Source organism: Tursiops truncatus, chromosome 18 (assembly GCF_011762595.2).
Source record: "Tursiops truncatus isolate mTurTru1 chromosome 18, mTurTru1.mat.Y, whole genome shotgun sequence".
NCBI lineage: Eukaryota > Metazoa > Chordata > Mammalia > Artiodactyla > Delphinidae > Tursiops > Tursiops truncatus.
In genome coordinates this window covers 15,328,044-15,352,806 of record NC_047051.1, presented here as the reverse complement: position 1 = coordinate 15,352,806, position 24,763 = coordinate 15,328,044, and the positions used below count along the sequence as shown (strand labels likewise).

Here is a 24,763-nt window from a genome sequence, read left to right as displayed (position 1 = left end):
TTGTATATACTGTTATATGTTATATTTATTTTATATATGTATTACATATGTTATATAACATATATAACATTATAAAATATGTTACACATAAATATACATATATTATTCTAAGGGAGCAAATTTTTAATTTTTCTGTTTCTGTAAAAGATGAACATATATGTAATTTATAAATATAAATAATACAACTACCATGAAACCCTTTAATTCATATGGTAAATGTTGAAACTATGACCAAAATATGAAAACTACCAGAGCTGTTAGAAAAAGACTAGAAACCTTTTCACATATGTTTAATCTAAGCATGATACTCTCCAAAAAAAAAAAAAAAATTGTAATTATTACCTTCCAGTTTGAAAACTTTAATTCTAAATTAAAAAAAAAATCTATACACAAGCCACTGATTTAACCAGATCCTCCCCCGCCCCCCCCCAAAAAAGTGTTTAGTAAGCAGGACCCGGAAGAGCTGATACTCACAGTTCTACAAGAACAACTCTTTCAGGGTTTATCCCATGAAGTACTTTATTTTACAACCTTCTACTTGTGCAAAACTAAAGGTCCATTTGATTACACAGAAATTTCATACAGTGTAAGACTAGAATTGAGTGTGAAATACTGCATGTAACTATTTCTAAATAGTCTCGTTCTGTTGGTTCATCAGTGACTTCTGTGGCTTTATAGTCATTTTCTGTGGAAGATTCTGAGAGAATCTCTCCAGTTCTACTGGAATTGGAGCCTCCTAATTCTTCTGTTTCATGGCAGTTGGAATCCTACTTGCAGGGCCTCTGTTTTCACTGTCTTCGGAATGTAAATCTATCTCATCCTGAGACAGATGAGATTCCTCTATTTGATTACTTTCCACAGAATTCTCTTCATTTATAGTTAAGGCATCATCAGATTCTTTCTCTTGAATTTTTTTTTCTGGAATCATTTCTGTTGTTAAAGACACTTGTCCTCTTCATCCTCTTCTCTTCGTCTTTATTCTTAGATGAAACTGGTTCTTCTGTTTCTTCTGTCATAACTGAAGAAGTGTGACTAGAAGTTGTTTGGTCATCTCTGACTTCACCTTCTTTGTCAAACTTGAGTTTTTTAACCTCATGTCCCTCAGCTCCCAGACCATATTCATTTGGATGTTTATTTTCTATACGGCTGACTGAGGAACTCCTGATCCAGATGTCAGAGTCATTGTGAATTTTGTCCTCGTCATGCTGTAAGTTTGTAAAGACTCTTTGCTCACTGTGCGCTGAAGCAAACCATTCCTTCCTTCCTCCCTCCCTCCCTCCCTCCCTCCTTCCCTTCCTTCCTTCCTGTTCTCTCCCTTCCTCCCTCCCCACCCCATTCTCTCTCTCTCTTTGTTTTTGTATAAGTTACAGGAGTACAGCATTAAAATTCAACATCTGTATACACTACAAAGTGATCACCAGCACAAGTCTAGCTGCCGTCTGTCACCATACAGTTGACCCTCTACCTATTTCAGCCACACCCCAAACCCCTTCCCCTCTGGTAACCAGTAATCTGTTCTCTGTATCTATGTTTGGTTTTGTTCACTTTTGTTTGTTCATTTGTTTTATTTTTTTAGATTTCACATATGAGTGAAATTGTACGGTGTTTGTCTTTCTCTTCCTGACAATTTCATTTAGCAAATACTTTCAAGGTCCATCCATGTTGTTGCAAATGGCAGGACTTCATTCTTTTATGGTTGAGTTGTATTCATTGTGTGTGTGTGTGTGTGTGCATGCACACGCACGCGTGTTTATCACATCTTTATTCATTCATCAGTGGACATTTGGGTTGTTTCCATTCCATTAATAATGCTGCAGTGAATATGGGGGTGCAGATATCTTTTGGAATTATAGTGGTTTTTTTGTGTTCTTTGGCTAAATACCCAGAAGTGGAATAGCTGGGATCATATGGCATTTCTAGTCTTAATTTGGGGGGTAATCTCCGTGCTGTTTTCCATAGTGGCTGCTCCAATTTACAGTCCCACCAACAGTGTTTGAGGGTTCCCTTTTCTCCACATCCTCTCCAACATTTGTTATTTCTTACCTTTTTGATAATAGCCATTCTAATAAGCGTGAAGTGATATCTTATTGTGGTTTTGATGTGCATTTTTCCCTAATGATTAGTGATGCTGAACATCTCTTCTTGTGCCCATTGGCCATCTGTATATCTTCTTTGGAAAGTTGTCTATCCGGGTCCTCTACCCATTTTTTAATTGGGTTGTTTTTTTGTTTTTAAGTTGTATAGTTCATATATTTTGGGTATTAACCCCTTATTGGATATATAAATTGCAAATATTTTTGCCCATTCACTAGGTTGCCTTTTCGTTTTGATCATGGTTTTCACCACCGTGCAGAAGCTTTTCGGTTTGACGTAGTCCCATTTGTTTACATTGGCTTTTGTTTCCCTTGCCTTTGGAGTCAGATCCACAAAAATATCGCTGAGAGCAATGTCAGTGAAATTACCAGCTATGTTTTCTTCTAGGAGTTTTATGTTTTCACATCTTACATTCAAGTCTTTAATCCTTTTTGAGTTAATTTTTGTGTATGGAGTGACATAGTGGTATAGGTGCATTCTTTTGCATGTGGCTGTCCAGTTTTCCCAACACCATATATCAAAGAGACTATCCTTTCTGTATGTTCTTTGCTCCTTTATCATAAATTAATTATCCATATATGTGTGGGTTTTTTTCTGGGCCCTCAATTCTGTTCCATTGATCTATGTGTTTGTTTTTGTGCCAGTACCCTACTGTTCTGATGACTTCAGCTTTGTATCAATAGTATAGTTTAAAATCAGGGAGCGTGATAACTCCAGCTTTGTTCTTCTTTCTGAAGATGGGCTATTCAGGATCTTTTGTGGTTCCATACAAATTTTAGAACAAATTACAGTTTTCTTAAAGCTTGTTAACCACCTACTAACTTCCTTCTCTGGTAGCTTTAAACAATGTGTATTTACAGTAGAGGCTAATCAGAGTAGTCATCACAACTTTTGTGGGCTATTTGAAAACCATCAGTGGGTTAGATATGACTTGGAATGTATGTACCTTTTTATTCCCTGAATCTCCCATAAAAGGTGCTAAGTGACGGACCAGTGAATAGAAGGGTGATAATCATTTGAGGTTAGTCCTAGGAAAAGCCTTATGTTGGTGCCATGTGGAATATGCAAGGTACGTGTCCGTCTTTTTTAGGAAGTTGTACGGTTCCTGGATACCAAGCATCAAAACCACTACCGAGTCTACAATCTATGCAGTATGTACATGACTTGATATTTTGCTATTATAGATAGAAAACAGGTCACTCACTGCATGTAAGAAGGTGATTCAGTTTTTACATTTCATTTAATCATAGGTATTTGGTGGTGGTGGGAAGTGAGTTTTTAAAAGTCTCCATCTTGTGCTGGCTCTATTTGGTAGGAAAAGAAAGTGCAACAGCACACAGTGCCCCGTGAGGTAGGCAGGAGACTGGGGGCAGAGCTATTTTAGGAGACTCAAGTCTAGTGGTAGTAGGTTTTGGAAAATATTTGTTTTTTCCTGCCAGCTTGTGTTTTGAAGACAATTCAACAAATGCATGCTCTAACCCACTAGGAATGAGGAGTGAGGAGACCAGGGCCCTGCATGGGAAGAAACCCCCAAACCCTATAGCAAACAAATTATAGCCCAGCTGACCCTCTTCCTGTATATTAAATGGACATTTTCAGGAGGCAAGTATTTTGGTTGGCCACATTGGCTTCTGCTCTGTGTAACCTTCTGATAATGTAGTGAGTAGCCTGCTAGAAAAGTACAAGTAAGTCCTATTAAACCAAAATAATTTGGGCTTATGTTACTCAAGATGGACAAAACACTACTCTACTTTTATTTTTATTATTTTTTTTTTTGCGGTACACAGGCCTCTCACTGTTGTGGCCTCTCCCGTTTCGGAGCCCAGGCTCCGGACATGCAGGCTCAGCGGCCATGGCTCACGGGCCCAGCCACTCCGCGGCATGTGGGATCCTTCCGGACCGGGGCACGAACCCGTGTCCCCTGCATCGGCAGGCAGACTCTCAACCACTGCGCCACGAGGGAAGCCCCTACTTTTATTTTTGAGACCCTTACGTTTCTTTTAGAGCAGCAGGAGCCAGACAGAAAGCTCCTTTTAAAGGTAGAGGAGGAATTTCAAATAGAAAAGTATAACTTATTTATACCTTGACCATTTACTGTGTTTATTAGGGTTAGAGAGATGACCCGTGCATCATTTATTTCAGGTGAAAGAGCTTATGATGCTAAGTACTTCCATGATAGGGTCCGTCGATACATGATTGACGATCACAATGTCCCCTCTTTGAGGTAAGTTTGATGCCAAGCTGGCTGTCATAAGGGGGCTAAATACAAAGGGCTTGATTTTTTTGGGAAGTATTTTCATTCAACTAAAAATCTTTCACTTGGAATCAGTGAGATGGTGGCGTTCTCCAAGGAAGTAAAAGAGTGGCTGGCTCAAGATGAGGAAAACATCACAGTGATTCACTGTAAGGGGGGCAAAGGTAAAAAACATTTTTCTTTTTCTTTCTCTTCTTCTAAAGAAATTTGAAAAATATATTAAAGTACACCAACAAGATACGTTCTGCTATTAACCGGTATTAATCATTGTTAACATTTTTTACTATTAGCTTCAAGACTAAAGGAAGGGGAAGGAAAGAGGGAGGAAGCGGGGAGGAAAGGAAGAAAGAGTAAAGAAGAGAAGAAAGCAGGAATAGAAGAACTGAGGAAGGTTAAGTGTGTTTTCCCTTGTTTATCGACTATTTGGGTTTCTTCATTTTTGATTTGCCAAAATATCTGTCAAAATACAAACACTGTTTAACTTTAGAAACCATCAGAGCACTTTTCATTTTATTTAAGGTTGTTCTTAAACTTTGTGAGGACCTTTTAAAGTTAAGAGTGTCGACAGCAATGCCATTTCAAAGACCAAAAATTATACTGGAATTTTTATAGTGTAATGATACATAGAAGTTGATTTTGGTGGGGGGAAAATGGGGGTGGGGGGAAAGCCAGTTGTGAATTCAACCAATTGAACTTGAGTCAGACTTTCTCTCATTCAGATTTAGGCTTTTAATAATCATCTAGGCATATTTCACAATTTTTGACAAATAAGGCATTATGGTTTCGTTGGGCTGTGAAACAGTTATTTATATTAAATTCCAGGAAGACACACTTTAAAACTGCCTTGTGTAATTGAGTAGAATAAAGTTTTAGTCTTATTTGAAAAGTAGTTTCAAGCTCATGAGTTAGTAGGCAAGTTCTATCTTTAGTTCCACAGGTCGAAATATTCTGTATGTACGGCAATTTACAATATTGTGCCTAAATGAAGAATACAGAGGTTGAACCACATGGAATTGCCTTTCTTTGGGCCATCTTTTACTTTAAAAAAAGGCCATTTAATATGGCTCAACCAAAATACTATAATCTAAGAGTTGGCTTTAGTCTTCTTTTAATCAGGTTAATTCCCTGCTTAAAGGAAAACCTTCATTCAAATTTAATTATTTTTCCTGAGGGCAGACTTACATTATTCTGTGTTCATGTGTGTTTCATTGCTTTTCCTTTAGGATTGTTTGGAAGGCTCGTATTCAGTTGGTCTGTACCAGAGCAGCTCCTTTTTTCAAGTTTTCATTCATCTTGGTTTTGCTTCTTTTCGTTGGTTGATGCCTGCACATTACCAGTAATATCATGATAGCCCAAATATTTTGTTATTGATTTATAGGACTTCTTTAAATAATCTGGGTGCTAATTTTTTGTTAGCAGTTTGTATTGCAAATATCTTCTTCCACTGTGTTATCTTTTAAATTTGATTATGATTTATTTTTTCATATAGAGGTTTTTAATTTTTAATGTGTGAAGTTTATCAATCTTTTGTGTGTGCGTGGTTCGTGCATTTTGGTCACGTTTAAGAAATCCACCCATATGCTGAGGTGGTGAAGATATTCTCCTTATAAAATAGTAAAGTTTCGCTTTTTACATTTAGGTCTTTAATTGGAATTTGGGGAGGGAGATTTTTTTTCCATATGGATAGACAATTGTCCTAAAACCATCTATTACATGCTCATGTAGTCCCCATCAACTTGTAGTCCCTTCTCAGTCATATACCAAGTTTCCATATGTATTTGGGACTGTCTGTGAATTTTCTGTACCACACTATTATAATTTTTATATATTTCTGGTTGCATTGCATTGTGGTCAGAGAACATATGCATTTTTTTTAGTTCTTTGAGATGTATTTAGACTTGCTTTATCGCCCAGAATTTGGTCAATTTTATCAAATGTTTTCTGTGCACTTGAAAATAAAGTGTGTTATGCATTGTCCTGAACAGTGTTCTATATGTGCCCCTTAGGTTGTTTGTTAATTGTTTTATTCAAATCTTCTATATCCTTACTGATATTTTATTTTGGTTTGCTTGAATTCTTTGCAGCATAATTCCTTCCTCCCACCACCACCATTTGCTTGGAAGTCATATACTCTTTTTATATTCCTTAGTAATTTCTCTAAAGATTTCAACTGACATCCCTTATTTAGCTATCAGTTTTTGCTTCTTTCTTAGTGTTGACCTTGTATCTTCCTGAACCCTTTCATTAGTTTTAGGGGTTAGCCTATAGATTTACTTGGACTTTTCTAGTCTGCAAATAATGAGAGTTTGTTTCTTCTGTTTCTATCCCTATACATTTTGTTTTTCTTATCTTACAATACTGGCTAAGCCATGTAGTAAATAGAAGCAGTGAATAGTGGATAGTTTGTTTAGTTCCTGGCTTTAAGAGGAATGTTATCATCATTTCATCATTAATATGATATACCTGGTAGGTATTTTGGTAGATTTCCTTTCACCATAGTTAAAAACTTAAAACCTTTGTCCAAGAGCAAAAGTTTAGTGAATGAATATATGTTTATGTTTTAAGTTAAAATACTGAAGACAAGTGTAAATCATTTTAATGATTCCTTGCATACCTGACTTGACTGGATGAGAGGGCATCTACTTTGTGGTTGTGCTTATCCATAGCCACTGGGACATGAATCTGCAAGGTTTTTTTCGAATGGGAATATATGAGGGGCTGTAAAGACTCAGAGGTGTCCTCCAGAATTGAAATGTGAACCATCCATGCTAGAGAGCTAGACTGTCAATGGTCAGTAGCCTCCTTTAGCAAGAAGCTTTTCCTTATCAGAGCACAGGGTGGTACAAAGTCCTCTTTGGAAGTACTTGGCTTAGAATATTGTTTTTCAAACTATGGGTTGCAAAATAAATTTAGTGGTCCATTTTTTTAAAAGGATAGAATAGAAAATAGGGTGCATCTTAAGGTAAAAGGATAAGTTTGGAATTACGTAAAATAAAGTTCAGCATATACTGGCTAAGACAAAACTACAGATCATTGTAGAAAGAATAGATGCAATGTACTTTTTAACTCACATTTTATGTGGCAGGGCAAAAATATAAATTAGAAAAAAACATGAGACTTTGAGGATAAAATGACATGAAATCAAGGATTTGCTTTAATGTGCTGGTGGGGGGGCTGGGGTGCGTGTAGAGAGGGGGAGGGAAAGAAGGATGAGGGAAGAAAAGAAACAAGTATAACAATTAATATGATAATTATCGAATCTGGGGAACAGGTATATGGGGGCTCATTATTCTGTTCTTTCTACTTTAATATATGTCTTATAACACACAAAAAACTCTAAAATGGAAGGAATAATAGATATGGCAAATGCTAGGTGGTGTTTTGGGTTCTGTCCACGTTTTATCTTTTATAGTTTCTTTTATTTACATTAGTAGGAGAACAGGGTGTGTAATTAGCTCTTAATTGGTAGGTATCGCTTTAGCTTTAGAGTCCTGGAGCAGAGCTCATTGCCTCTGCCTGTTACTGCAGTCTCCAGGGGTCATGAGTCAAGAACAACATACACGTGCACATCATTAGCACAGAATTAGCACAGAACTCCAGGTAGAACCTCAGAGCAAGCAGTGTAAGGGCTTTGTCTATCTCTGAATTGAAATATTTTGAACCAGCACTTTCAGAGTGGAAGAAAATCAATCCAAAATGAACTCTAAATACTTCTGAGAGTAGTTTTATACCAAGTGCTGCCATGGGCAAGGGTTCATGAACTAACTTCTTTTCTAGGAAGAACTGGAACTATGATCTGTGCCTACCTTCTTGCCAGTGAAATATTTGCAACCGCAGAGGTATGGAAGATGCTCCTACCAACGCTGTCTTAGGCTGATTGAATTTGCTAGCTCTGAAGCCTCGCTGGTGGGATGTTAACATGATCCCTGAGTCATGGTAATTAATGGAGTTGTAATTGGAGAGGTGATTATTAGAAAGCCTGGTTTGGATACTTTCTCATTTAACTGGCACTAGTTAGTAACTGACCTCAGGGCCTCTTCCTTTGGGACGGGATGAGGGTGAGGTCAATGAGACGCTCACCTTGGACACAAAATTTAAGGGAATGCCAGAAATCTCAGTAATTAAGATAAATAATATTCCAGTGCAGCATTCAAAAAATCTAAGTTAATGCCAAAACAGCCATCGTGGATACAATAGGAATATTTTAAATAAAGACAGGACACAACAGAGTCCAGATTAATGTGAAATGAGTAAGGTCAAGTTGTGAAAGTGCAAGAAAACCTCAGCGATACAGAAGCTTGACTTGCCTCCCTGAGACCCATAATCCCACCAGCTCCAGGCCTTCCTCCTTTCTCACGAGAATAAGAAGAAGATGGGTTAGGGAAGTTTTCTAAAGGACCTTGAACATCCTTGCAAGTGCTAGGTAGGTAAAAGGCATCGTTTTCCAACTCAGAACAAAGTCTCTCCTGGATGTTGTATCTTTGCACAGTCAACATCTGTGGGGCCTGTGCCCTCTGGAAATTTCTGAGAAGACAGGATGGGCTGTTGCTATATCTTAAAGCAGGGTACCCACTCTTTTTCTGCCATGATCTTGCTAAAACGTCACCTCTTACAGGGCATGCTCCCAGCAGCTCTGCTTCTCGCTCAGCCTGCAGCCCAGATAAGAGAAGCTGGGGGTTCTGATCTGGGCCCAGCACCCTGATTCCACCGTCGTCTTTATTTCAAATTTGAGACACACAGGTCAGGAAAATGGATGCTGTAGGACAGTGTTTTTCACACTATGGATCACAGTTTATCAGTGAGTTGTGAAATCAACTTATTGCGTTGTCACTCGCATTTTTTAAATAAAATGGAATCAATTAGAATAGGAAATATCAAAAGGTAAGTATTGTTTGTGAAACTTTTGTTTCAGTTCTGTGTGAGAGAGTGCGTGTGTGTGTGTGTGTGTGTGTGTGTATGTGTGTGTGTGTATCTCCCAGGTTTATGAATGTGGATTGTAGCTTTAAAAATAAAAAGTTTGAGGGACTTCTCTGGAGGTCCAGTGGTTAGGACTCCACGCTTTCACTGCCGAGGGTTGAGTGCCTGGTCAGGGAACTAAGATCCCATAAGCCGTGTGGCGTGGCCAAAGTAAGTAAATATATAAATATAAAGTTTGAAAGCTGTTGGTCTGGAGCCCTGGACAGAGCCAGAGGCCGGTGCTCAGGCCTTTGCTGTCTCTGACGGGCTGCACGCATCTCCATGGCAGGTCACTTGGTTTTCTTTGGGTCCTAATCTTCTCCATTTGTAAAATGGAAAGATAGGAAGAAGGACCAGATTCTCTCTAAAGTCTTCCAGCTCTATAATTGTCTTTATGAGTCTTTGAATGGGAGTAGGCCTTGCTGTAGCTTTGTTAATTCTGTTATTTCGGGTATAGCCTCTGCCCAGAGACCGCTGACTTAAGGAAATCATGTGCCCTTAGAAACTTCAGAATGCCTTATACAGGAAAGGGACGTGCAGATGACCCATGATTGGACTGTCCCCTTTTTTATAGGACAGCCTTTATTATTTTGGAGAACGACGAACAGATAAATCCACCAGCAGTAAATTTCAGGGAATAGAAACTCCTTCTCAGGTAAGTGCTCTTTCTTTAAAAGGGGTCACTCTGGGGAATTAGGTTAAGATTGGCATCTATTACCTGGTTTCATTTTAGACTCTCTTCCTTGGGTGATTCCTTAGGTCACCTTCTCCTTGGGTGGTCTTCTCCTTGGGTGCCCCGTGACAGGCCTTGATCCCTTCCAGAGGCCAGGAGCCCTGCCTCAGGTGTTGCTTGGCTTTGCACCTTTGCTCTGAGTTCTCCCCAGAGCGCCCTGCCTTCCATTTTAACTGGTTATTGTTTGCAGAGTTCAGGAGTTGATTCCCTTCCCAAGGTAGGAAAGTCCAATTCCTAAGGTTTCAGACCCCCTGAAGATTATCTGAAGTCACTAGCCTCTTATTTCCATGTAAAGAGGAACTGAGTCTTTCACAAACCCCTATTAGGCCAATTCAGCCCTTGTAGAACATTGTGTGTGTGTGTGTGTGTGTGCACGCATGGGCACACACATGTGCACATGTGTAAGGGAGAGACAGACAGTGACAGAAAAAGAGACAGAGTCGGTGGGAGGGGGGCTGCACTTCAAAGGAGAAAGGAAAGGGAAAAGTAACATTTTTCAAAAACCTATTTTATACTAGACACTATTATACTTCTACATATATTGTCTCATTTAATACTCAGACAACCCATGTTATTACCTTATTTTTTTCCTTTTTAAAACATTTTATCCTGGACTTTCTCATAAAAAGTCAAGACAGTCATACAATAAATCCCCTTATATTCATCACACTGCTTCAGCAATCATTTCATCATGTGGCCAACCGTTCATTCCCTCCCCACTCTACACACACACACACACGCTTCATTTTCACACTAAACTTGGATTATTTTGAAGGAAATCCCAGACATCAGATCATCTTATCCCCTAAACCTTTTAATGTGACATCTAACATAAAGACTCTAAAAAAAAAAACCTTTAAAACCATTGACATACCTAACAATGTTATACCTTAATAGTATCAAATGTCTAGTCCTCGTTTAAATTTCCATAATTATCTTAAAATCTTTTTAAAACTTAGTTTCAGTCAGGATCCAAACAAGGGCACACATTTCATTTGGTTGCTATGTCTCCTTAAGTCTCTTTTAGTTTATAGGTTTCCCACCTCTCTTTTTTTTTTCCTTGTAAATTGTTTATTGCAGAAACCAGGACGTTTATCCCATAGAGTTTGCAACATTCTAGACTTTGTTGAATCCTGCTAAGGGTTTTGCATTCATTATCTAATATTCTCAATAACTCAATGAGTGGGCACCATTATGATTCCATTTTATAGACTGGGAAATCGAGGTTCAAAGAAACTAACTTTTTGAACTAAGAACTCAAATCCAGATCTTTCAGACTCCAAAGCCCGTTATTTCCCATCCTGTGCACAGCTTCTCATTTGGATTGCCTTTTCTATACGGCCCCTCAAACCCAAGTGAGAGATGGTTGGGAATTCTTAAGTAAATGTGGATGTGGCCGTGAAGGAGAGTTTTCTTTGAGTGAAGTGATGAAAGCTGATACCCTTGGCCTAGTTAGCAGAACACTGTAACTGCTGGCTCTAGACATTTCATTTGGGATCAAAGAACTCAGCTTTATCCATTCATACTTTTCTGCCAAACTCAAGCAACACAAGGAAAAAAAAAAAAAGATAGCCATAGGCTGTAAGTAATACATCAACTTATTGAAGCCCAGCTCGAATCATGCCATTTCACGCTCAAAATCCATAATGGCTTCTGACTGCCAATGGCAACACATATATTTTAACCTGGCACTCCCAATCTAGATTTGAGTTTTCCAACCGCTTCTTCCACTATGTGCATCACACGCTCTAACGCGTTTGGATTGTTCGCCGTTTCCCAGCCTGTTTATACTTTACACCCACGTGCTCACGAGGGCCCCTTGTCCTGGAGTCCCCTTGCCCTCCCAGCCTGAAGTAGTCTCCTGCTTTTTCAGGAGTTCTTATAGCCCTTTGTGTTCCTTTTAGGGACTAAGTTGCTTTACATTATTTTCCAGCCATTCGAAGTCGTGTCTTCTCTACCCTCTTTGCACGCCCATGTCTTGCCCATCTTTCCACCCTGGCAGCCCAAAGTGCCTCGTATAGTATCTCCTTTGTCTGTAGTGAGTGCTTACTAAATAGATGTTGGTTTTATTAACTTCTGCTACATGCGCCTGTTGTTCTGGGCTGTAGGGGAAAGAAGAGTGAGAGCAAACGCAGCTACAGGGCCATGGTAGGTTACAAGCCTTTAGTGGAAGGTCAAGAATCTGGTGGCAGGAGCCAATGGGACGTTAGAGGTAGCTCCTTCAGGCACATCTTCCCTTCCCCATTTCCTCTGCAGTCACGTGCAGTGTCTCTAACTTACTCCAGGACTGGCACACCCTAGGCTGCAGCTGAGTCTCTTCTGATTCACTGGGCTAGCAGTGCAGGGGCCCGGCCTCCAGGGCTGTGTTGGCGAGGCCCCAGGACAGAGTTCCCTGTGTGTGCGGCAGTAATTCTCAGACACCATCCTCTCCTGATCCTGCAGTGTGGCCATTCCATGCACTACATACATTTCATCCACCCCTGAGTTAAGAGCTTGACTGGTCCTTTCCAATGCAGAGGATGGTGGTTAATTTTCTTAACACTTCCCAACGGATGGGGAAGAGTCTATGAACTTTTCAGTCCGGTTGATTCTGTACCAGAACTCTTAACTTCTGGAAGAAAGGAGAGCCCTTGTGAACGGCTTGCCACAGGAGATGGACTAGGCTAAGAGAATGCCCAGGCTTCCTTGCAAAAATGGAATTGGGGAAACGGGAAGCGGAGAGATGCTCACTGGCTGGGACTGGAGAAGAATGTGAATATGCTGCTGGCCTATGGAGCTCTCCCGCTGAGCTGTTACATCTTCCCTTCTCTCATGCGAGGAGGCTACTGCTCCCCAAAGCACAAACCTTCCTTTAACTCAGCCACAATGAAGCTTCTACCCCAGGCCGACCTCTCCCACATTTGCAGTTGATGGCATCTTGCTGTCATGTTGTCCTAGCTGTTTTGTTGGTTCTGGTCTGTTGCACTCTCAGTCCCAGCAGCCTCTAAGCAACACCTGGCTCCTTTCTTGTTCCTTGCCTGTTGCTCTTCATTCAGTATTTTTTTTCTAAGGTAGATACTTAATCATGAGGCAACAAATGCCTAGTTCCATAATGGCACCCGATCAATGTTTCCTTCATCAATTATTTTCCTTAAAAAAATCAGGACTTTTTAACCTCCACTTAAATCGAGACTTCTGTTGTTTTGCAGAATAGATTTGTTGGATATTTTGCAATGGTGAAAAATACCTACAATTTGACTCTTCCTCCAGTGAAAAAGCTCACGATGGAAAAAATCATTATTTATTCAATTCAAGGTAAGTGCTTTATGTCTAATTGGAGAATTGGCTGGAGGGCCAATGTTCTTACTATTCGGGAGGGTTTTCTCATGGTTACATACAGAGACAATCCCAACGCATAGCTGTCTTTTTGTGTAGCCTCAGGTATAAACCCCTCCCCCTGGAATTGCCCATCAGCCCAGCGCTGCTGTGGCCACGTTACCACTGCTTAGGTGTCCTCTCCTTTCCTTTCCCATCACCAATTTGGGGGGCTCCATCCCCCCCTTCCCTTTCTCCTGTTCTCATTGCTGCTCTGGCCTCAGCCCAGGGTGTCCTTTTCAGAGTAGAACCTCTGAGAGTAAAGGGAGGGAAGGTCCCATGAGACCTGGAGACCACTTCTTCCTCATGCCCATCTCTGGTTCAGGGTTGTCTTGGGAGATGCACCCCTGTATCATTTTCTTTCCTAATCCTCTCAGAAACCTTTTTTTTATTCTTATCTCCTGATCTCTCCCTTTCCCAGCCCTCTTCCCCCATAGCCCCCTCTCCCCCAGCAACTCCATCAGGATGTCTTAAATACCCGAACAGCAAATGAATGTTGTTGCCACAAATTCTTTTTGCAAATAACTGCTGAGCACTGCTTTGGGCCAGGCCCCCTGCTTGTGTTTCTTTGCCCTTCAGGAGCCCCTGAGTGTAAGCAGAGGAGAGGAAGGTACACAGATAAAGAGCTGACCACAGTGTTGGACAGCTTCCTAGGAGGACAGCACTTAGGTCTTCCGAACCTACAGGAACACAAAAAAGGGTTGGGAGAAACCTGGTCTCTGGGCGGGGGGCTCTCTCAGCCCCCTAGCTGTTACCAGTTCTTACCAAGAGTAAAAATCCTTATAAACTTGAAAAGAGCTGATGATGCCTGCTTCAGGAGTGTAAGGAGAAAGAGGGGACCTGCTGTCGCCCCGAGAGGCAGTGATATTGGCCAGATCGTCCACCTCTGGGACTTGAAAGACAAGGAAGGAGGGGAGAGGAATGGGCCTCAAGGCCATGTCTCTATTTCTCTGTCACCCGCCTAGCTTCCCTGTACAGCTCACCCTCAGGGAGGTGGAAACAGGGACCCCTCAGTGTGGAGGCGCAGCAGGAGGTGATGCTTCTGATTCCCTAAAGCAACAGCAGCTTGTGGAGCGCGAGGCGCGGTGCTGAGTGCCGGGCCTCTCCTGGGCCCGGCTGCGGGGCGAGGGCGCTGGTGTCCACCCACACAGCCTATTGCTTTTAGTCCTCTGAAGAGTCACACAAAATAAGATCTAGACGTGTATTTTTTAACGCTTCGTCCAATTATTCAGAAATAAGAGAACCCTTTAGAATATATGTAAAAACTGCATAGTCAAAAAAAAATTTCAATTGTTAGTTAAAATATAAAATGCTTTTTTCAAATTATTTACGTATTTCTCCCCTCTCCACACGCCCGCATCGCCGCCACTGCTTGGCAGGGGTGAGGAATTGAGAGTTACCACGAGCAGATTGCATGGGTTTCTGGCTTCCGGAAACAAACTTCGGCCCAGCAGCATGGTTTCTGTGGGAAATTTTGGTCTAGATTTCCAAACAAGCGTTGTGCGGGCAGACCCTGGAAACACAGCCTGTTCCAGCAGGAGGCTGCCTGTCTGTATAAAGGAGCAACCGTGCGAAGGCTTCGTGGGCTGCAGAGTGCTCTATGAGGTCCATTCTGTGATGTGTGTGTGTCACGTATGAGGGACAGGGCTGGAGTGGAGCCTCGCTCCAAACAGCATCTGCCTTCAGACGTCCCCAAGGTAGAGCCAGGCTTGTCCGGCAGCTGGTGGGTGGGAGGGGATAGCAGTGCCTTGCTCCCCATTGTTTCCTGCATAAAGTGTACTGTGAGAGGCAACCCAGGTGGCTGTTGGAGCAGTGTCTTCCTCTAGGAAACTGAAACTCAGCTCTAAAGCCAAGTTGGTGGCGTGAGAGCCTGTTTTGTACCTGAGTGTATCCTCTCCCTCAGGGTCCTCTTGGTTAACGGTGGGAATCCAGGCATCCCTCGTTTTATTGCTCTTTGCTTTATTGCGCTTCACAGACGTTGCACTTGTTCAGAAAATGAAAGGTTTGTGACATTTCTGAGTTGTCAGATGATGGTGAGCAGTTTTTTTTTTTTTTAGCAATGTGGCAATCAAGTTCTTTTATTTAATGGTTTGTGTTAGAATTTTATGTATTTATTTGGCTGCGTTGGGTCTTTGTTGCTGCTCGCCGTATTCCTCTAGTTGTTACTCTTCGTTGCGGTGCACGGGCTACTCATTGCGGTGGCTTCTCTTGTTGCGGAGCACGGGCTCTAGGTGCGCGGGCTCAGTAGTTGTGGCTCATGGGCTTAGTTGCTCTGCGGCATGTGGGATCTTCCTGGGCCAGGGTCGAACCCGTGTCCCCTGCATTGGCAGGCAGATTCTTAACCACTGCGCCACCAGGGAAGTCCCGATCAAGTATGTTTTAATGAAGGTACGTACATAGTTTTCTTAGACATAATGCTATTGCACACTAAATAGACGACAGTATAGTGTAAACATAACTTTTTGTGTGCACTGGGAAAGCAAAAACGTTCGTGTGACTCGCTTTGTTGCGATATTCGCTGTATTGCAGTGGTCTGGAACCGAACCCACAGTATCTCCGAGGTAACCCTGTAACAGTATCTATACAAACCTCTGTGAGTATTAAACTATTCCAAACAGGCAAAAAGGCATTTAGTCTGATGGAGTTTTGATGCGTTTTCTCTAACGTGAACAGTGAGAATAGGAATAGTTTCTCAAACTTCTAAGCTTAAAAATGGTTTTAATAAGTTCTAGCATTTCATATACTGTCCCAGTCTGATATCATATCCTAAGACTGTGACTTCTCTCTTCATAGTTTGAATTTTACTTAACCTCTGTGGAGATATTGTTCAGTTAAAACTGTAAAGTGCAGATCTAGAGAACAGAGGAACTAACGCAGATTTCTAAGTACTGCAGGTGAAAACTGGTGGAGAGTTTAATGGGTTTGGTTTCCTCATCTCAGGCTAACATAAAATAGAGGATTTTAAAAGTCTAATTTGAGATCCCTCATAAAGGCTTCCAGACAGAAAGTTGTGCCCTTTGCAGCTGTTCTTACGGTGTGGGCCTCGGCTGGCAGAGCCCACTTAAGAAGGCCTGCCTGGTATGCCAAAATTCTTGCTGCACCCACGTAAATAAGCAGGCCAAACCCAATGACAGCAGCCTTCTTTTGGAATAAGAATTATCCCCTTTGAGGGAGATCAAGGTGATGAAGTAGGAGGATGCTGAGCTTACCTCCCCCCATGAACACATCAAAAATACAACTACCTGTGGAGCTACCTGGAGGCTGGCAGAAAGGCCCTTCTACGGCTACAGCTGTAAAGAAAAATCCACACGGAGTCTGGTAGGAAGGGAGGAGAAGTGATCTGGTCGAGACCTGCACCCTTGGTGGGGGACCCAGACGTGGAGGGGGCTGTCATGGGCTTGGGGAGCCTCCCTGGGGAGCAAGGGGTTTGAGCCACACGTTTGGCACTCCAGCCCTGGGGTCTGACACCAGGAGGATGAGTGCCCTTAGCTGCTTCGAAAGCCAGTGGGGCTCATGGGAGGCTGTAAGACACTGAGCCCTCACTCAGAGAGTGCGTGCTTGCTTATACCCCCATCCTGGCAGACGCAGCAGCCTGAAAACTCTGACCGGGGAGAAAGCAGCCTTGGCCAGTGCTCAGTCGCTGCCCACATTTAGGAGGAGTGAAACTACTCCAGGGCAGGGACTGACACTGCCAGCAGGAAAGAAACCAGCTCAGCAGTGAGGCACCAACCCCTCCGGCCCTGACCCAGCCTCTAACCAAGGGTGCACAGTGGGGAAAATGTACAACCAGCACAGAAGTGCAGCCCCAAACCCTTGAGCCCCCGCTGCACCCCAAACCCAGGTGGAGACTGCCGTCTCTCTCACACACAGGGTCGCACCCGGCTCCGGCTCCAGCCCCTCCATCTCCAGCCCCGCTTCCCACCAAGGTGGTGGACCCCAGGGGCCCACGGGACCTGTGCTCACTTCTCCCACCAAAGCCACTGAGCATACGCAGGCTGCACAGTCCTGCACAAGGGCACGCCTTCAAGACTGGGCTAGGTAACTGATTCACTTCATTTCATAGAGACAGAGAAAGGTAAACAAAATGAGAAGACAGAGGAGTATGTTTCAAATGAAAGAACAGCAACAACAACAAAAAGCCCTAAAGAATCATCTTCCTGTGAGATTACGATCACAACAGACTGTCAGGAAAAAGTGTGATAGATTCTGAAATGGGCAGTGTCTTCTCTAGGCCCACCTCCAGGGTTACCTTCACCTTTCATGGTCTTTAAGCTATTTTACAACTCTAAGGTGTAGAAAACTGATAATAATGCAAATAACTTTTGTACATAAAAATGCAAATTAGTTGTGTCTAGCAGAATGCAACTGATTATTGACCTGTTTCGTATTTATTTGTAAATTCATTTCATCATTCCTTATCTGCCCGTAAATGTGCAGTACTTTGAAACAACTGTAGCATTTTACTGGTTCCTTAGTAATAAGTTAAAATTTTTGATGTGTTAAAAAATGCATGTACAGGACAGGGCTATGGCATGCAACAATTTCTGTAAAACAGAAGGAGAATACATTTGTTTGTGTGTATATACACACATAAAACCTCTGGGAGAATCTATATTCATATTTGATTACACATGCATGAAAAACTAGAAACTAGTAATAGGGATTAGCTGGGGCTGGAGAACTAAACAGGTGGGAGATAGGGAAAATGGAGACTTTTCACTTCATGCCTTTTATACCTTTTATTTTTAAATCATGCAAATATACTTAAATTATTTAAAAATTTTTAAATTGTGTGGGAATTAATTTAAGCTCATAAAGCAATTCCCTTTTCCTGTCATGTGATAAGTGTTCGACTTGGTTTAGCTCTACGTTTCACTGACTTCTGTTGACATCCGTAGAAAGAAGTTCTGCAGGTGGATGGGACAGAGGGAACTGAGGCAAAGAAACCATGATTCCTCATGACAAATTAATTGTGTTAGTGAGAACAAAATTAAATGAACACAAAACAAACTTAATATAACAATTAAGAATGATGGATATATGACTTTATTAGAATATTTGTTTTAGTTCTGTACCTTTAGTTCTGTGCATATTTAAGTGAAACATGCAGGGTGGAAAGGAAAGCCGGAAAAATTAATTGGAGGCTTGAGAAACCAGCCCTTTCATGAAATGCTGAAGTAAGTGGGTCAATTAAATTGAAAAAAAAAAAGGGAGAAGAAACCATTTGTCTGTAAATATATGCTGAACATAGCAGGAACGTTTGGATACAGCTCTCCTATATTTTCCATAAACTGGATTTAAACTAGGGCAAGAGGAAGTTAGACTATTTATTATTAAGAAACATCACAATTAGAAGTCTGAAGAAAGCAACACATCAACAAGAAAGGTTGCACGTCCCCTTCCCTAATTTTTTTTTTCTATGAAGGTGAAGCGATGGGATTCCAAATCTTAGAAGCTGAACAATGTCTTTTTTTTTTTTCTCCAGCCTTATAAATTCTGCTTTAGGGGACAGAACTGAACTTTTGAAGCCTTGTCTTTCAAAGACAAAATCCATACAAGAGCCAAATGATTCAATATTGACACATTGTTAGCTGGGATAATTTTTTCTCTTTTTAATCTGTATTGTTAATTGGTGAGACATTTTGATCTTTGCTCTAACCAGCCTAACTTTTTAATTTCATTCAGGTGTTGGAAAAGGCAATGGAAATGACCTAAAAGTACAGATAATAATGCAACGAAAGCCTGTCTTTTTCTGTTCTGCTTCCAAAAACTGTGGGGTAAGAGAAAGCATGGAAACTGAAAATTCTAGTGTTTGTTTTACATCTCAATGTCAAATCAGCATGTTGCCCTCCCCAAACCATCACTCACCACAGGGAGGGGCCGTGTTGCTTTCTGGTTACCATCCAACTTGGTGTCCCTGGGTTTGGATTTGAGTCAAGAGTTAAATTTACTGTTCAAAATAGTTTTCAGGGGAAATAGTTTTCCAGAATATATTTTCAGTTCAGAGTGGTGCTTTGCCTTTCCCTTTTCCACAAATGCCAAGCATGTTCCCAGAATCTGTCAGAGTTTTAGATTCATGCATCTGGTCACTTTTAGCCATATTCTCTTCTTCTTGGTCATTTTTATTATATGGCACTGATTCTGAAATTTTAATGGGCATGAAAATCACCTAGAGACTGGTAAAGATGCAGATTCCTAAGTTATACCCCCAAAGTGTGATTCAGGAAATCTGGAAAGGGGCCCAGGAATCTCTAGACTTAGCAATGTCTCAAGTGATTCTAACTCAGATATCCTGTGGGACTGCACTGTGAGAAACAATGCAGGGGTGTATGGATTGGGGAGGAATCTCTTTGGGACCAAATAGTCAGTTTTCTTAAAGGCTGAAGAAATGGTTAAGACTACAGACCTTTCCTGGAGCAACAGGAAAGCTTCCTTCATGGGTGTAAGAAATATAAACTTTTAAGATTCTTTCTCAGGCTTTGGTCTCTAGTTCTCCTATTACCTCTCCTCTTCCTTCTTTTTACTCCCCTGACCCCCGGGAGGGGGCACTCCCCCCAAGCCTCATCCCTGGCTTTCTGGCCTTATCTCCACACATACTCTATTCTTGGTTCTACACATCCGTTCCCCTACTTTCAATTATAATATCTTCTTTCATTCACTTGACACGTATTTATGAGCCCCATACACGGGGTAGACGCAGGAGCTGCAACGTGGGCATTCTCTACCCCAGCAATTCAAACACAGTTGTCAATCCAAATTTATCCAATGAACTTTTCATCTGCTTCTGCAAATGACACCAGCATTCTCTTACTCAGACTTTCAGATCTGGTATCATCTCTCTCTTTGCCCGCGGCCCCTAAATCCAGTTAGTCACCAATTCCTGCTGATGAGACGACTGGAATCTCTCTTCACTCGCTCCCTTCCTGTCTGTTCCCATTGCCACTACCCGGTCCAGGACCTCATTTGCTCATGCCTAGACTTCTACAACGGTCTCCTTACCTTTGCTTTCTCCTTATACAGGGCAGTATATAGGGTCCTGCAATACGCATCCTGAAATACTGCTCTCATTGTAAAAAGCTGTAGCTAGAGCAGAAGACACACTGTGCACCCACGGTCAAAGCTAGTTAATATCTTTGGCGCAATATTCTTTTTTTTTTTTTTTTTCTGGCTGTGAGGCATGCAGGATCTTACTTTCCCAACCAGGGATTGAACCCATGCCCCCTGCAGTGGAAGCGTGGAGTCTTAACCACTGGACCGCCAAGGAAGTCCTTCTGGCTCAGTATTCTTATCTGTAAAATAAAGGTTACATCTCAAGGGTTGTGAGGATTGAATTAGATAATATATGTGAAGTTGCTTTGTGAGTCATACATCACTAAATAAATGTTAGATGTGATAATTACCAGGCCAGCTTTATCACCTAGGAAATGCTCCACTATAACTTTCAACAACTTCATTCTTATTTTCCTGGGTCTTGAATTCTCAAGATATAGCCCTATCATACCTGAGCTTATTCGCATTAGTAACATGGCCTGCGGCCTCCATGCCAGGTAGACTGGGTCCCCTCTGGCCCTTGGAACACAACACTCTAATTTCTGCTTCCTGTTTTTGCTGGTCTTTTCCCCCTCCTCCAGCCCTGCCCTCCCAGTCCCCTGTCTGAACTGGATTCTCTTTACAGAGCTCCTCTTTTTTAAAAATTGAAGTATAATTGACATACAATATTATATTAGTTTCAGGTGTACAGCACAGTGATTTGACATTTTATATACATTATGAGATGATCACCGTATAGTTACCATCTGTCACCACCATTTAAAGTTATTACAACATTATTGACTATATTCCCTATTCTGTATATTACATCCCCATGACTTATTTATTTTATAACTGGAAGTTTATGCCTCTTAATCCCCTTCACCTATTTCACCCATCCTCCTATCCCCTGCCAACCACCAGTTTGTTCTCTATCTATGAGTCTGCTTCTGTTTTGTTATGTTCATTTTTTTTTTAGATTCTACATGTAAGTGAAATCATGCAGTATTTTTCTTTGACTTAATTCACTTAGCATAACACCTTCTAAGTCCATCCATGGTGTCACAAATGAAAGATTTCATTCTTGTTATGGATAATATTCATATATACATACATGTGCATATATATATATATATACACACACACACACACACACATATATACCTCACATTTTCTTTATTGATGGACTTAGGTTGCTTCCATATCTTGGCTATTGTAAATAATGCTACAGTGAACATAGGGGTGCATATATCTTTTCGAATTAGTATTGTCGATTTTTTTTTTGGATAAATACCCAGAAGTGGAATTGTCCAATCATGTGGTAGTTCCATTTTTAAGTTTTTGAGGAACCTCCATACTCCTTTCCATAGTGGCTGCACCAATTTACATTCCCACCAACAGTGAAAGAGGGTTTCTTTTTTTCCACACCTTCACCAACGTTATTTTTTGTCCTTTTGATAATAGTCATTCTGACAGGTATGAGGTGATGTTCTGGTTTTGAATTGCATTTCCCTGATGATTAGTAATGATCATTTTTTCATGTGCCCGTTGGCCGTCTATATGTCTCCTTTAGAAAAATGTCTGTTCTAGGTCCTCTGCCCATTTTTCAATTGGATTGTTTCTTTTTTTGATGTTTCCTTTCTAAGTTGTATGAGTTATTTTTATATTCTGGATATTAACCTCTATTGGATACATAATTTACAAGTATCTTCTCCCATTCAATAGATTAGCTTTCCATTTTATTGCAGGATTCCTTCACTGTGCAAAAGCATTTTAGTTTGATGTAGTCCCACTTGTTTATTTTTGCTTTTGTTGTCCTTGCCTGAGGAGACGGATCCATAAAGGTATCACTAAGATCAAAGTCAAAGAGCTGACTGCCTGTGCTTTCTTCTAGAAGTTTTATGGTTTCAGGTCTTACATTCAAATTTTTAATCCATTTTAACTTTATTGTCATATGTGGTGTAAGGTAGTGGTCCAGATTCATTCTTTTGCATGTTAACTGTCCAGTTTTTCCAACACTGCTTATTGAAGAGATCCTTTTCCACTTTGTATATTCTTGTCTTCTCTGTTGTAGATTAATTGACCATAAGTGTGTGGATTTTTTTCTGGCCTCTCTATTCTGTTCCATTGATCTATGTATTTGTTTTTGTTCCAGTAACAACTGTTTTGAATACTATAACTCCGTGATATAGTTTGAAGTCAGAAAAACTGATACCTCTAGTTTTGTTCTTTTAAAGATTACTTTGGCTATTTGGGGTCTTTTGTGGTTCCACACAAATTTTAGGATTCTAGTTCTGTGAAAAATGCTATTGGTATTTTAATAGGGATTACATTGAATTTGTATATTGCTTTGGGTAGTAGCATAGACATTTTAACAATATGAATTCTTCCAATCCATAAGCACAGTATACCTTTCCATTTAATTGTGTCACATTTATGTCTTTCATCAATGTCTTACAGTTTTCAGAGTTCAGGTCTTTCACTTCCTTGGTTAAACGTATTCCTAATTATTTTCCTCTTTTAGATGCAATTTTAAATGGGAGTTTCTTAATTTATATTTCTGATAGTTCATTATTAGTGTATTGAAATGCAACAGATTTCTATACATTAATTTTGTATCCTGCAACTTCACTGAATTCATTTATTTGAAGTTTTTTGGTGGAGTCTTTAGCGTTTCCTATATATAGTACATGCCATCAGCAAATAGTGAGTTTTACTTCTTCCTTTCCAATTTAGATGTGTGTTATTTCTTTTTACTGTCTAATTGCTGGGGCTAGGACTTCTAATACTTGGTTCAATAAAAGCAAGAGTGGGCATCCTTGTCTTGTTCCTGATCTTAAGGAAAAGCTTTCAACTTTTCAACACTGAGTATAATATTAGCTGTGGGTTTGTTACATATGGTCTTTTTTTTTGTTTTTTGCTGTATGCGGGCCTCTCACTGTTGTGGCCTCTCCTGTCACGGAGCACAGGCTCCGGACGCGCAGGCTCAGCGGCCATGGCTCACAGGCCCAGCCGCTCCGCGGCATGTGGGATCTTCCCGGACCGGGGCACGAACCCGTGTCCCCTGCATCGGCAGGCGGACTCTCAACCACTGTGCCACCAGGGAAGCCCCAAGTCTGGAATATTTTGATGAAGGATAGGTATTTACTCTTCTTTAAATGTTTGGTAGAATTCACCTGTGAACCTGTCTGGTCCTGGACTTTACTGGGAGTTTTCTGATTGCTGATTCAATATCATTATTAGAAATCTACCTATTTGGATTTTCTATTTCTTCTTGACTGTTTTGGAAGATTGTGTGTTTCTAGGAGTTTATCTATTTCTCCTAGGTTTTCTAATTTGTTGCTGTAGTTTCATATGATCCTTTGTATTTCTATGGTATCAGTTGTAACTTCTCTTTCATTTCTGATTTTATTTATTTGGGCCCTCTCCCTTTTTTTTCCTTGATGAGTCTGGATAAAGGTTTGTCAGTTTTGTTTATCTTTTCAAAGAACCAGTTCTTAGTTTAATTATCTTTTCTATTTTTAAAAAATCTCTGTTTCTGTTCTGATCTTCATGATTTTTTCCATTCTACTAACTTTGGACTTCATTCTTTTTCTACCTCCTTTAGGGCTAAGGTTAGATTGAGATTTTGTTTCTTGAGTTTGGTCTGTATTGCTATGAACTTGCTTTTTAGAACTCCTTTTGCTGTGTCCCAGAGATTTTGGAATGTTGTGTTTCCATTTTCATTTGTCTTAAGGTATTTTTAAAATTTTCTCTGATTTCTTCAGTGACCCATTGGATTGTTTAGTAGCATGTTGTTTAGTCTCCATGTGTTTGTGTGTGTGTTTTTTTTCTAGTTTTCTTCTTATAGTCAATTTCAAGTTTGATACTGTTGAGGTCAGAAAAGATGCTTGGTATGATTTTAATCTTAACTTTATTTAGACTTGTTTTGTGGCCTAACATGTGATCTATCCTGAAGAGTGTTCCATGTACACTTAAAAAGAATTATATTCTGCTGTTTGGGCGTAGAATGTTTTTTATAATCTATTAAGTTCATTTGGTCTAATGTGTCATTTAAAGCCAGTTTCTTTATTGACTTTCTGCCTGGATGATCTGTTCATTGCTGTAAGTGGGATATTAAAGTCCATATTATTATTGTATTACTGTCAATTTCTCTTTTATGTCTGTTAATATTAGCTTTACCTATTTAGGTATGCCTATGTTGAGTGCATAAATATCTACAAGTGTTATATACTCTTGTTGGATTGAACCCTTTATCATTATGTAATGCTTTTTTTTCCTTGGTCTATTATTGTTAGAGCCTTTTTTTGTTTTGTATACATTTATTTATTTATTTTTGGCTG

The 24,763-nt window shown here is 40.5% G+C and overlaps 2 protein-coding genes and 1 pseudogene across 6 annotated transcripts in view; 1 reads left to right on the top strand and 2 right to left on the bottom strand.

Annotated features, from left to right (window-relative positions):
* Positions 1-24,763, bottom strand: part of SLC25A15 (solute carrier family 25 member 15) — an 82,437-nt gene that overhangs the window by 1,569 nt on the left and 56,105 nt on the right. Inside the window, exon 8 of one of the 3 annotated variants that reach the window (XR_012327628.1) lies at positions 4,035-4,495. The exons of 1 other annotated variant lie outside the window; for it this stretch is intronic. The gene's annotated coding sequence lies outside the window, so the exon portion shown is untranslated. Of the gene's footprint in view, positions 1-4,034; positions 4,496-18,419; positions 20,681-24,763 lie in introns of those variants that run through there. One more of the 3 variants, XR_012327627.1, reaches the window with a different exon arrangement.
* Positions 1-24,763, top strand: part of TPTE2 (transmembrane phosphoinositide 3-phosphatase and tensin homolog 2) — a 68,414-nt gene that overhangs the window by 31,700 nt on the left and 11,951 nt on the right. For all 3 annotated transcript variants that reach the window (XM_073795107.1, XM_073795108.1, XM_073795109.1), the window contains 7 exons: positions 3,185-3,245; positions 4,237-4,318; positions 4,424-4,512; positions 4,639-4,739; positions 9,879-9,959; positions 13,226-13,331; positions 19,077-19,168. In XM_073795107.1, the coding sequence (XP_073651208.1) occupies positions 3,185-3,245; positions 4,237-4,318; positions 4,424-4,512; positions 4,639-4,739; positions 9,879-9,959; positions 13,226-13,331; positions 19,077-19,168 (612 nt within the window). The remainder of the gene's footprint in view (positions 1-3,184; positions 3,246-4,236; positions 4,319-4,423; positions 4,513-4,638; positions 4,740-9,878; positions 9,960-13,225; positions 13,332-19,076; positions 19,169-24,763) is intronic.
* Positions 82-1,262, bottom strand: LOC109550176 (serine/threonine-protein phosphatase 4 regulatory subunit 2 pseudogene; annotated as a pseudogene).